This window comes from Lactuca sativa, chromosome 1 (assembly GCF_002870075.4).
Source record: "Lactuca sativa cultivar Salinas chromosome 1, Lsat_Salinas_v11, whole genome shotgun sequence".
Classification (NCBI taxonomy): domain Eukaryota; kingdom Viridiplantae; phylum Streptophyta; class Magnoliopsida; order Asterales; family Asteraceae; genus Lactuca; species Lactuca sativa.
The window spans coordinates 100,479,086-100,492,718 of NC_056623.2; the positions used below are offsets into that span (position 1 = coordinate 100,479,086).

At 36.0% G+C, this 13,633-nt stretch overlaps 1 protein-coding gene across 16 annotated transcripts; it reads right to left on the reverse strand.

Annotated features, from left to right (window-relative positions):
* LOC111899410 (disease resistance protein RUN1) lies at nt 1-5,663 on the reverse strand. 16 transcript variants are annotated; one of them, XR_002852914.3, is made up of 8 exons: nt 5,047-5,663; nt 3,196-4,324; nt 2,779-3,102; nt 1,797-2,699; nt 1,114-1,711; nt 546-590; nt 383-466; nt 1-222 (listed from the first exon to the last, which is right to left on the reverse strand). XR_002852914.3 is itself a non-coding variant. In XM_023895259.3 (7 exons), the coding sequence occupies exons 1-6, from the start codon at nt 5,178-5,180 to the stop codon at nt 586-588; spliced, it is 3,093 nt and encodes a 1,030-aa protein (XP_023751027.1). In that variant the 5' UTR covers nt 5,181-5,663; the 3' UTR covers nt 1-222; nt 546-585. The 16 variants fall into 16 exon arrangements, 2 of the variants coding, with proteins under 2 accessions (XP_023751027.1, XP_023751026.1); XR_006191725.2 differs by having other exon boundaries at nt 383-474; XR_002852913.3 differs by having other exon boundaries at nt 546-601.
* Nucleotides 5,664-13,633: the final 7,970 nt, after the last annotated feature.

Here is a 13,633-nt window from a genome sequence, read left to right on the forward strand (position 1 = left end):
TAATTTAAAAAGAAACATATAAAAATATATTCTCTACGCCGAAATTTCCCCAAATGTTGTACTGTGTTCTTAACATTGAAGACACAAGAACATCTACAAAAAATGGCACATCTTTATATGATTATATCTGTCTCAACCACACGTATACATGTTACTTGCATACAACATTGTCACGAGCTTGCTAACCCTAGTCATTTTGAACTGCAAAGTTCACTATAAGTCCTACAAAACAAAAGCAACAACATATAGTGTTTACACATTATATATATATATATATATATATATATATATATATATATATATATATATATATATATATATATATATATATATATATATATGAGAATACATTCATAAGCATTTTCAATGGTTTCGATGTTACAGGTGAATGTCCCATGCTCCCACTCATCCATTAACTTATGTTTGATGATGCCATTTCCTAGCATCCATTGCAAGTTTGTAACACCTATTTTGCTACACCTTGACCAATGAGGAGCTTTAATGATAACATATTTGTTTGTGTGTGTGATGAAAGAAAGGTTTACCTCACTTGTCAGTTGTCAGACTTCCTTGGGGGATAAAGCTCTAAACTGCGTTTTCCCTTGTCATGAAAGCAAATAAAAAGGGGAAATCTTCAGAAAAGTCTCAATATTTTCGGAAAAGTTACATTTTAGTCCCAATATTTTTTTTAAACGAAAAAGTTCTGAAAACCGGCAAAAATTTGCAGTTTGACCATTTTTGACCGGTTGAAACCAGTACCAAATTAATTTGGGACTATTTCGTAAACTAACCCAAAATATTGAGACTTTTCTGTAAACCCAAAATATTAGTCATTATATTTTTTGTTTAAAGAAAAGTCTCAATATTTTGGGTTAGTTTACGAAATAGTCCCAAATTAATGGGGGTACCGGTTTCAACCGGTCAAAAAGGGTCAAACTGTAAATTTTTGCCGGTTTTCAGGACTTTTTCGTTCAAAAAAAAAATCTTGGGACTAAAGTGTAACTTTTCCGTAAATATTGGGACTTTTCTGACAATTTCCCAATAAAAAGTAATATATTAGTCACTATTCACATAAATCTACATTTTAGATTTTGACAAAGGAATGACATCTACCTTTATAATGGGACCCGTCTTCAAGTAATTCACGATAATACGCATTCTCTTCGACTCCATGCATCTTTATTCCAGTTATGCTTAAGATGTATTCTCCTGTTGTTAACTGATATCCTGTGAGATCTCCACCAATAATGTGATTCCATGATTTGTAATAACACAATGCATCTTCTTCTTCTTCTTCATACACGAGCCTCACCCCACACTCCACTGTAATTTGTCTGTTCTGGTTATATGGTCTCCCTGTTACTGTCCTAATAGTAACATGGTCACCACCTTCCATCTCATTCTTCCCAAACATCCAATGGCTTAACAATATTACACACTCTTCATCTACAATGACATTGTCAATGCAATGTTCATATATCCAGGTGCGATTCTTTGTTACATTAGTGATTACAATCAGTGGCGGATAATGGAACTGATGATTTGGAAATATAAACGCCTGCAAACAGCAGAATTCCAATCCTCTGAGGTTGTTAGGTTGACATGATAGGATGGTAAATGATATTGAAGGCCCCTTGCTTCTATCCGTAATCCAGTTCGGCATCTCTTTGCCTCCATAAATTGTGCTGAATATTCCAAATTGATAATACATCTGTCAAATACAGCCTTAATTAAGCACTATAAACTATATATACATATAGATTCACACAAAGACATACAGTTAATTAGCTACAAACCTGGATTTTAGATTCCTCTGTTCCTCGATACCGAGTGTAAGTTCCGGTTCTTCTTTTGCTAAGGAAGTCTAACTTACTCCAGCCCAAACTACGCAATACCTTCTCCTCAACACCTTCAATTGGTTGGATTTTGACAATGCCTTGGATTTCAAGCGAAGAAGGTGCTAATAATTTCCATGGTATTATTAAGTCGAGTGGGGACATTTCTGGGTGAAATACAACTTTTCGTAGCAAAGGCTTAAAAGTTGAAAACAGGATCAACTTTCTTAGTGTCTGTGGAGGATGCTCAACGGATGCCAGCCTTTTACAGTGTCCCATACTAAGCATCTCAAGCCTAGGAAGGCTTCTCAAACAATTGGGCATGGAAATGAAAGGATTGCCATCTAAATATAGATTCTTTAACATAGATAGGCAACTGAAGTCAATGGGAAAGGATTTCATTGACAGATTGTTATTTTTAAGAGACACGCTTACTAAAGAGCTCGGTAAAGAAATTGAAAAGAACTTAAAATCATTTGTTATAGCCTCTAGAATAGCAGAGGAAGAGGGTTTTTTATCAATATCAATTTTAGCAGTGAGCTTTTCCAGATCTGTAATCTTGATTTGAGATCCACCGAGATTACAACCATCAAGCACTAGTGTTTTAACCTTCTTTAACATGCTTATGATCCTTGGAAGTTTTTCAAGCTTGTTGCAATAGCTCAAATCAACAAGGACAAGTTTAACACATGCCTCAATTGATTCACAAACCTCAACCAAACCAATGCAATTTCTAACTATTAACCTCTCAAGTGAAGGCATATTGGCAAAGCAACCCAGACAGCAAAGCTCTTCACAGAAACTTAAATTAAGAATCTTTAATGATCCAAGCAACCTTTTGTTTTTTAAGCATGATCCAGTTAACTGTGAAATGGATAAAAGTTAGAATAGTGGTGGATTTTAGCAACTTAACATGGAAGCATAATAAATGAAGATAAGTTACTTTTTTCCTACTCATGAGTCGTTGCGGATCACCATAACAAATGCCAAACGATTCAATATTGCTATATGACATGTCAAGTGCAACCAAATTCTCTGTTGGTAAGTCTGAAGGTAAAGACTTTAATGGGAACCCATGCATACACAACCATCTTAATTCTTTTGGAAAGTTTGTGTAAGACCCATTGATTTGCACATAGTTGAGTTGTAGTAGCATCAAGTTATTCAGTTTACCCAATGCATCTGTTTTCAGCTCAAACGATGCACCCAACTTCTCTTTCTCAAGCATTCGCATGTCAAGCGAAAGGCCTAGAAGCTTTCCCTTACCCTAAGAATAAACAAAAAACCAAAAAGTATTTTGAATTTCTATAAACATATACATATATGGACAATATACAATACTTTAAACATGGGCTCTTACCTTTTCTTGTTTCAAAACTTTGAATGACTCCTCATGACACCATAATCGACTTCGCTTCCATGGTTTGTCAGGTGATTCTTCACGTACTACAAATCTTCCCATCTCTTGAAGCAACCCATGCATCATCAATTTGTTGTTTCGTCCAATACTAAGAAGGCATCTGTCAATGAGATTTGTGATCCCAGATCTTGTTTTTATATTACATGCCTTTAATATTGTTTCGGTAACATCTTTGTCTGTTCCAACAAAAAAACAAGCAATATGTTTAAACAAATCCTTATCATTTTTGGATGATAAAGAGTCAAAACTAATTCTCAAGACATTATTTACAGGGGAGCTGTTTTCTCTCTTTAGCCCTTCTATGCACTCTTCCCAATAAGCTACATCTCGATTATGAAGAGATTTGCCCAATACTTCAAGAGCAAATGGATGTCCTTCACAATACTTCACAAGCTTCTCTAACACCTCCTCATAACCTACCTCAGGATCATTGCACATGAATGCATGAACACACAAAAGTTTTCGTGATTCGGTCTCCCATAAGCATTTAAGTTCGTACTTTTCATGCTTTGGTTTAGGGTTCGTTTTGAATAGCAGACAACTCTCTGTCAACCAGACATTCTTTGTTGTTATCATGATTTTGCTTCCTCGATGGAAAGCTTTGCTTCCTAGTAATGCATTCAACTGATCAAGACTATCAATATCATCAAGAACTAGAAGCACCTTTTTATCGGCTACTAAATTCTCTATATGCGAGGTGTATGTAATAAAATCATACCCTTGAATTGGACTTGTTTTTGAAATATCACTGCATAGTTGTTTTTGTAAATCAAGCAACCCATTAAAATTGCCAGCACATCTCCTACTCATATCTTCAATATAGCTGCTTGTGTCGAATTCATGACAATGTAACCCATACACATATTTTGTTAAAGATGTTTTCCCGATCCCACCCATGCCAAAAATAGTGAGTATGTCTCTCGTGTCAGAGGATGTATCTTTCAACCATGAAGTCACAAAGTTCTTGGAAGTCTCCCTCCCAATAAGTTGTGGTAAAGCACTCCTTAAGGGTACACGTAATCTAAGGTAGATGTCCTTAACAACTTCATCAATGAACTCTGTCTCTAGCCTGAAACCTAACTTTAATAAGAACACTATAAACAGAATCCACAAAGATTCGGTGGTTTATTTTATCCAAATATCCAAACTTAATTATAGCATACTAAGTTATTGTTTTTAGTTATGTTTTAACATTAAAACTATAACATAATTGCACTTGTAACCTTGTAAGCATCTAATTTCCAAGGTAAACTTTTTTTTATATATATATAATAAGACAAATGAGAGTGCCACCAATGTAATACAGATGAATTTTAGCAATGTGCCACCAAATTTCATTATGTTTCCATCAAGCTTAAACATTGATGTGGTTTTGCATGAATTTGAACAAACTGTCATGGAATAATTATGTTTCTACAAGACAATCAAAAGGAAAGACACCATGATTTGAAGATAGATGTTATAACTTATAAGTAATTCTGCCTTTCTAAAAAAGATATAAGAGATCACATAAAAAACTACTAGAATGGTTTATCTAAAATCATTTAAGATAAAATAATAAATGCATCACAAATTGTTCACAATTTGATTCTGACTCCCAATGTGTTAAAAGTTATCATCGGCTCATTTATATGAGATCACATAATTGAAAACATAGATTCATTATGTCTATTTGATGATAGTGAAGGAACTTATATTGAAATGCCGAGGGAGAAGATAGTACAGAGGTTTCATACATTAATCAAACAAAATCGAAGAATTATGAAATTATGCCGATAAGAAAGTGGTTACCTCCCGTTTACATCATTCCCTTTTAAATTAGCAACTTCCGTAAGTGCTTTTTCCCAATTGTCGATCTTTTTAGCCATTTGACTTCTTTTATTTGCATTTGTCTCCGCCTCCATCTGCTGTCTGTGCTCATCCATTGCAAGTCCAAAGGTACTTTCTTGCTTTCTAACATGGGTGGGCTCAACATGATAAAAAATGGGATAACAATTTGGTTGGATGACCTACGTTGCTCAAGGATCATCACCAATTCATCAAGACACCACGACGAATTAGCGTAATTCTTGGACAACACGATAATAGAAGCCCTAGATTCTTTAATCGCAGTCTCCAATTCCGGTTTCAGATCTTCCAGTTTTAATCTCTTCATCATCCAAAAAGGTAGAGATATTGACATCAAGGAGGGCCTTATGGAGGTGATTGGTAAAACTGTAACGGGTGTCGATGCCTCTAAAACTTAAAAATTGGTCATGCTTATGACCATGAATCGAAGAAGAAGATGATCCTTCTGCATAGTCAGAGAGAACAACCATCAGAAGTTACGGGAAGTTAGGTATGACTGTATGAGTGTCGACTAGATATATAATGAGAGCATCCACTATGCTCAAAGAAGCACAGGTCCAAGAATCCAACGCGCCTCGACTATCATTTGACCTTAGGAATTAGTTTGACAAAATTGCAAGTTTAGTCCCTATGGTATGTCAAAAATTAGATGTTTGGTACAAAATGTTTTGGAGTGCATCACTGGTCCAAAAAATGAATTCTATTGCAGGTTTGGTCCAAATGTTTTTGGAAAAACTTAAAATGACTAATTTACCCTTCATATTTTGTTTTCTTATTTTTCTTTTATTGCATAAATTAAAAAAAAAAAGACAAAAAGAAAATACCACCCACCCCTCCCTCTCTCTCTCTCTCTCTCTCTCTCTCTCTCTCTCTCTCTCTCTCTCTCTCTCTCTCTCTCTCTCTCTCTCTCTCTCTCTCTCTCTCTCTCTCTCTCCGCATAACAAAACCACTTTTAGGAGCGCACCACCACCATTAATCTCACCTTTTTGACACCAAACATATCAAAATCCAACTGAGAAGTGTGATGAATGATTTGAGACTTCGAGATATGGGCTTTATCTTTTTTGGCGAAGGATGGATCTGAAAAGTAAGCATTTATCAGAAAAAACACCACCATCATCGAAACCCCTTCGGTTCATGTCGGAAACCTCTTGGCCGATGTCATCGGTTGCTCGATTTCACCTCTCTCTCTCTCTCTCTCAACGCATAACAAAACCACTTTTAGGAGCGCACCACCACCATTAATCTCACCTTTTTGACACCAAACATATCAAAATCCAACTGAGAAGTGTGATGAATGATTCGAGACTTCGAGATATGGGCTTTATCTTTTTTGGCGAAGGATGGATCTGAAAAGTAAGCATTTATCAGAAAAAACACCACCATCATCGAAACCCCTTTGGTTCATGTCGGAAACCTCTTGGCTGATGTCATCGGTTGCTCGATTTCACCGACTAAAGGATGATCTGCGCGTCTCATCTCTATGGAGGTAAAAAAACACCAAAAATGTCCAGCTGGAACGAGATCTAGGTTTTTTAGGGTATTTATATAGAGAAAATTAATTAGATGTTTCTTTTCATTGATTTTTTGGTTGAAGTTTTGATCCATCCAGTGAAAATGGGGAAGTTTTGATTGATCATCCAGCTAGGTTGAAGTTTTGATCCATCCAGTGAAAATCGCCTCCTCCATTTTTCAAAAATCGATAGTTCTTGAAAAAACTCAGCATATGTTTCAGATCCAAATATAAGCTCTCTATTTTTAATTTCTTAGTCGAAACAGAGGGATTCAGAATGGGTGAGAGTGGGATTTGGTTCGTGAAGCACACCAGTTGAGGGAAAACCATCGAACAGAAGGATTCCAATTTCAAATGGGTTTATACTGTTCTTCACTGTGTGTGAGTGTATGTTTTTCAAATTTTCAATGTGTGTAGAGAATGATGCAATTTTCTGAAGAACGGAGGATGTAGATGGAGGTCTGATGGAAGCAACAGATCATACAAGTTTTGATCCATGTAGGATGGGTTTGAAAACAAGATTTATGAGTTTGAGTATCTGGGTAACTAGAAAAAGTTAAGGAAAGAAGGTGGGGCTTGATAAATTTCTTATTGGTGAGAGAGAGAGAGAGAGGGGGGGGGAGAGAGAGAGAGAGAGAGTGTGTGTGTGTGTATGGGTGGGTGGTGTTTTCTTTTTGTCTTGTTTTTTAAATTTATGTAATAAAAGAAAAATAAGAAAACAAAATATGAAGGGTAAATTAATCATTTTAAGTTTTTTAAAAAACATTTGGACCAAACCTGCAATAAAATTCACTTTTTGGACCAGTGGTGCAACTCCAAAACATTTTGTATGAAACATCCAATTTTTGACATACCGTAGGGACCAAGGTTTCTGGCAACGAGAGGATTCCTCGTCGGAGATGTTTTTTGACAGCAAACCAGAAGGGTCCGCCATTTTCATCGGAGCACCACCATCCTCCCGCCACCTGTTGTCCGGTGCAACACCTTCGCTTCAGACCTGTAAGATGACGAATATCTGGTCGAACTCGTCACCTCCTTTACCGTCTTGGATGAACACATCGTCGTCAACAAACACCGGTGATTGTCGATGTTGTTCATTTCGCATCCGCCGCCGCCACCACATGTAAGACATCCTAGCTCCAGAATTCACGTTTTCAGAAATGCTAGCTTCACCTTCTTCTCTCTTCATCTATATCCTTCTATAACGATGGTATGAACTACAAGATTCATAAACCCTAGCGCCGACGCTCCAATCGGCCGCTTAGGGTTTCCCTACTTCGTCATATCGTTTGTCTTGGTTTAGATTTAACGGTGCTAGAGTTAGGGTTCCTAAACAATGGTGGAGGTTTTTGATCGGAAAATCGAGGGTTTTCTGATCGGAAAATTGGGGGTTTTCAGATCGTAAAATTCGGGGTCTTCATATTGGAAAATCAGAGTGTTTAGATCAGAAAATCGGGGGTGTCCATGAGGTGGTGGTGGTGTTGAACTGTGGCGGTGGTGGTTGACGGTATGACGATAGTGATGATGACGTTGGCGGTTCCGGCAAGATGATATAGTCACCGACGGTGGTTCATCACGAGAAAGAGAGGGAGTTCATCAGGAGGGAGAGTGAGGTGTTACCAGTGATGGTGGTGTTTACCGGAAAATCGAGGGTGGTGGTGGTGGTAACCGGTGGTGCTGCTAGGGGTTACCGGTGGAGGCGATGTTGATTGGTGCTGGGCAATAGAAAGGGAAAGAGAGATGTATTTAATTTTTTATTTTTCTTTAATTATAAAATTGTTTAAATAAATAAAAGACATTGAAAAAGTAAAAACCAAGGGCAAAATTGTCATTATGAAAAAATTTATAGTAAATTGGACTAAAGTGGCAAGAAAATAAAAACCTTTGGACCATTAATGCTGGTCCAAACCTATTTGGCCCAAAGTGGCAATTTCGACCTAACCACAGGGATCATTCTTGCAATTTTGTCTAATGTTAAGGTAGTCCTATGAACTTCATATTATATTTTGGTGTTGGGGGGGGGGGGGGGGGGGTGTATATGCCATTTTGTGTGGGTCAGAAAAACTATTATCAGAAGTTGACGGGGTGATTTTTGTAAACCGGTGCCTTGTCACTAAATGACCGCCACATCATTTAAAATATTTGCCAACTCGTTAATAGAGTCCACGTCATTGTATCCTAAAAATTGCAAATACTCCTCACATTCTAGTCCTAGACCTTGGTGCACATCTGAGGAATATGAAATATTATCTAAGACATATTTGTCAAATGAGTCATGATCCTGATGCTCAAAAATCTTGGCCAACTACTTAAGTGTATCTAAGGTTTTGAAAATCAGACCGGAGACCGAACCGGTCGTCTTACCGGTTCGATGTTTCACATGATCCAATCGGTCGGACCGGTCTCAAAAACCAGAAAAACCGGATGATGTCATAATTATATTTAATTATATAAAAAATAAAAAAAAATGAAAAAAAAATATATTTTTTAAAATTTCCGGTTTTACCGATTCAACCGGACCGGTTTTTACCAGTTCACATTAATACCGGTTTTTTAGCATTTAAAAACCGAATCCAGGATCAGTTCCCGGTCAAACCGGCCGGTCCGGTCCGGTTTTCAAAACATGGAGTGTATCCAGAGGAATAATTTGTAGCACTTCCTTCACTAATTGGGCTTAGTCCATTAAATAGGTCGGTTCAAAGATATTATAGGTAAAAAAAAACCCATAAAATAAAATATATAATAAAACTTCGAATATCGATTATAAAATGTCAACAAAAAAGTGTCATTTGCTAGAAAATCCTATGGTAATCGGTTATAGAGATTTTTTTTCAAATGTTTTTCATACAAATGAAAATTTTGACTAAATATATTTTCTTACTCTAAAATAGCCCATTTTGGAGTAAATTGTCATTTCAGTAAACACATAAAACATTGGTATATATATATATATATATATATATATATATATATATATATATATATATATATATATATAGAGAGAGAGAGAGAGAGAGAGAGAGATATGTTCAAATGTTTCTAACAACTATTGTGTGCATGTATGCACCAATGAAAATTCAAGAAAAAAAAATAAATCATTAATGTAAAAAAAAAGGTAGATGAGTCATTTTGTTTTTATAAACCAAAAATATATCATTATATGTTTGGTATATCCCTTAAATCACGTCTACTATTATTTGACTTATTTCAAACCATCATCTCCACAACCCTAATTCAGATCACCGACCTCTTCACTTTTCTCCTCTTTATCTCTGTAGAATCTGTTGGTCGGCATGTGGGCATCCGACGGGAGAACTACGAAATTCATGCAAATAAAGCAGAGTGGAATATAAGAGACTGTTGAGGTTCATCAGATGGAGAACTACGAAATATTATAGCAGATTGGGAAGGGTTCCTTTGCTTCTGCTTTACTTGTGAGGCATAAACGTGAAAAGAAAATGTGAGGCTTCCATGTCTATTGTTTAAATCTTTCAGATATATGTTATTAATCTAGGTCAATTCGATTGATGAAAAGTCTACACTTTCAGGTATGTCTTGAACCCGTAAATCTGCTCTTCTGGAGGTTTCTATTCCTTTCATATATTGAATAAGTAATACAATACTTTTGAACCTTGTTGTATGCATTCTAAATCAAATATGTTGCTGGAAATTATGTTTATAGGTAAACTATTGCAAGTAAATCAAATATGGTTTTTGGCGTGTTTGATAATAATGCCTAACAAGTGTTTGTTGAAATGCCTGAAAGAGAATCTAAAAAATTTAAACTTGTGGTATGCATATGTCACACCCCCAAACCGGAATGACGGAAACGTTCGGGGGCGGAAGACGTCATGTTTAGTATCACAACACATGCATCATAGTAATCAAAGTAACAAACAACCACTGCATTAATATTAAAGTGTTTGCAAAGTATGTGATTCACATAAGATAGACTCCAAAAGTAATAAACAAAACAAGACATGAAGCTACTATGCTCCATCTTCTGAATCCCAGTGTGAGTACATGTCTACTAGTTTCCTAAGAATACAAGTTATTTTGAAAGAGTTGATCAGCATTTAAGCTGGTGAGTTCATAAGATTTAAGTGATGTAAAGTAAGTTGTAAGTTCTTTTTAGAAAAGTTTGCTTGTTCCTCCAAAAATCCTATATTTTCTGATATGATGAATGATAAGTAAAATGACTCTACAATCCTTTCTATGAATACTAAATGGATACAAGTTATATAGAACTTAGAGTAAACAAACAACCGATTGTGTGAATCCGCCCTAAGTCCACAACCAAACAAGGAACAGGAGATGAGGCGGAAGTCACACATCCCATTGTTTGTTAGATTTTTATTGTATATAACTCTGGTGTATTCATTTAGTACTCACGAAGTTAACTGTAATAGTTCTTTATATTGATGAAAATGTCCTTTAAGAAAATCATATATTTCCTTTAGTAAAAATGGTAACCACGATAGTTCCTTCTATAATCACTTAGTTTATACAAGCTATATATAATCTAATATCGAGCGGACAGTTAAATGGGTGAATCCGCCCTAAGTCCACAACCAAACAAGGAACAGGAAGTAAGGAAGAGAGCAGACATCCAACTGCCTATCGGACATTAATTACATATAACTCTGATGAATAGACTAAGGTATTATAGAATTAACGACTAAGGGTCCTTTAAGTTATGATGGTTTAATAAAATGGATTAAACACTTTCACTGATAAGTTTCTAGTTTAGCTTGTTAAATGTTCAATCTAAAAAAAGTGTATTTTTGTACTTGAAGACGGTGTATTGAATTTGTATACTAAGACCTGACCCATACCTGGTACTCCTTATGATTACTGGGTGTATACGGAATATATATATATATATATATATATATATATATATATATATATATATACAGTGTTCTAAAAGGCGTGCCATGGCGTGAGGCGCGACGTCGCCGTTACGAAAAGCTTCATAACGTTGCTGTTAGGCGTGGCGCGTGGCAAGGCGTGATATGGCGTGCCATGGCGCGTTATGGCGTGTTATGGCGCATGTTTTTTCGTTTGAGAAACGTTTTTTTGCTCTTTTTTATACCTTTTCTAATTGGACATAAAAGTATTGTGTTTTTTATTAACTTTCTGTTATTAGTTGTTAATATAACACCTCTAAAAACTAGGTATATTTTATATAAATTTATATTTATGCGGTAATATAATTATAAATTAATACAAAATCGACGCCTTACATCACGCCTTGAAAAACGCCATGGCTCGCCATAACTCGTTAAGCTTGAGGCTTGGCCTTGCCGCCACGCCACGCCTCACGCCTTTTAGAACCTTGTATATATATAAGACCGAATAGATAGTAGGCTGGGTACATCTGCTCTAAGCCCACAACCAAACAAGGAACATGAAGTGAAGCGGAAAGCACACAGCCTACTGTCTGCCGGACCCGTTTAATATATATCCCTGATGTATCTACTGAGGAATCATAAAGTTAGCATTATAGGCCCTCTTTTAACTAGATGTACCAAGACTCGACTGTTCTGATTGTCTTTTGTAATGATGTAAGTTTTCCCAAGTTTAAGACTATCTTTACTAGAAAATAGTTTGCATTACCTTTTATGAGGAGATCACTATATAAAGGAAATGGGAAAAAGAAAGTATTCAGTAGTGTTGTATAAAATAACTACCGAATCACTAACTACCCTAAAACTAGTTTGTTATTTAAGGTTAAGATGTGATGTGGTTGTAACCATATTGATATGACACGTGTTTAGCATGACAACCTAATGGCGCCAAAACTGATGTGATATTTGTCACCCGTAGACTTGCAAGTCCCACTGTAGCTAACAGCAAGGTGCAGGGTGTCAATCCCATATAGATCTATACATAAACTTATGCTCTCCCTCCAGGAGACTCTGGTTACAAAACGCGACCTAACAAGTATATTGATAAGCCGTGAAGTAGACTCAAATTAATGTTATCTTGTTCTTGTTATCGTATGTTCCTTCTGTTCTTGTTATAGTATGTTCTGAACCCTTAAACTATACCTATTATAGTTTACTAGTATGTTTGTTTTGGACCGCCTCTGATTTGTTAGAAAAGACTCGATTATCTATTGAGTTATGCTTGTACTTTAAAAACAGAGTTTTATAAACAATAAAGTAACATAACTTAAAAAGAGTTTTTGAAATGATTTTGATTACTTATAAATGCATAAGAAATCCTTTGACGTGATGGTTGTCACAAATAACATTTACATAATTATCATTGTGTTCAACTTGTATTCCCCCCCCCCCCTTCCCCCCTTAAAAGCATTTAAAAACATTTAAAAGATTGATTATAGGGGTATGAACTCACCTTATGTGGGTGATTCAATTGAAGATTTGCATAAGGATGAGAAGTTCCACGAATGAATTCTCGGGACACAAACAAGTCCTAAATGACATATAATGGTATATATATATATATATATATATATATATATATATATATATATATATATAGGCATGTAATTAGTGTTTTAAACAACTAACATGCAAGGAAACACCCTTAGGGACTTGGAAACACTTTCTAGGAAGTGTTACAATCACATGTGATTGACTAAAGGTATTTTACGTCCAAAGGGAGGTGTGTTCACGACCACACTTGAGTTTACGGCCAAGGGAAAGTTTACGGCCACACCAAGTGTTTACGGCCGTAAACACCCCAAGATGATGCATTTTGGGTCTTGATTCTTGTTTGTAGGGTGTTTGTCTAATGGATAACAAGATGATAGAAGGAATTCTTACACCTTTGGAGGACTTTAGGGAGTTTACGGCCCAAGATCCTTTGAAGGGTTTACGGCCGTAAACCCTTCAAGATCTTGAAGATCTTGAAGATGGTGTCTTAGAGTGATGAATCAAGGCTAGAACAAAGGGGTTGTTAAGCATGAATAAGTAAATGATGGAACACTTTTGATTTTGGAGTTAAATGAGAGCTTTTCTTGGATGATACTTGAGAGAGAATGGGTAG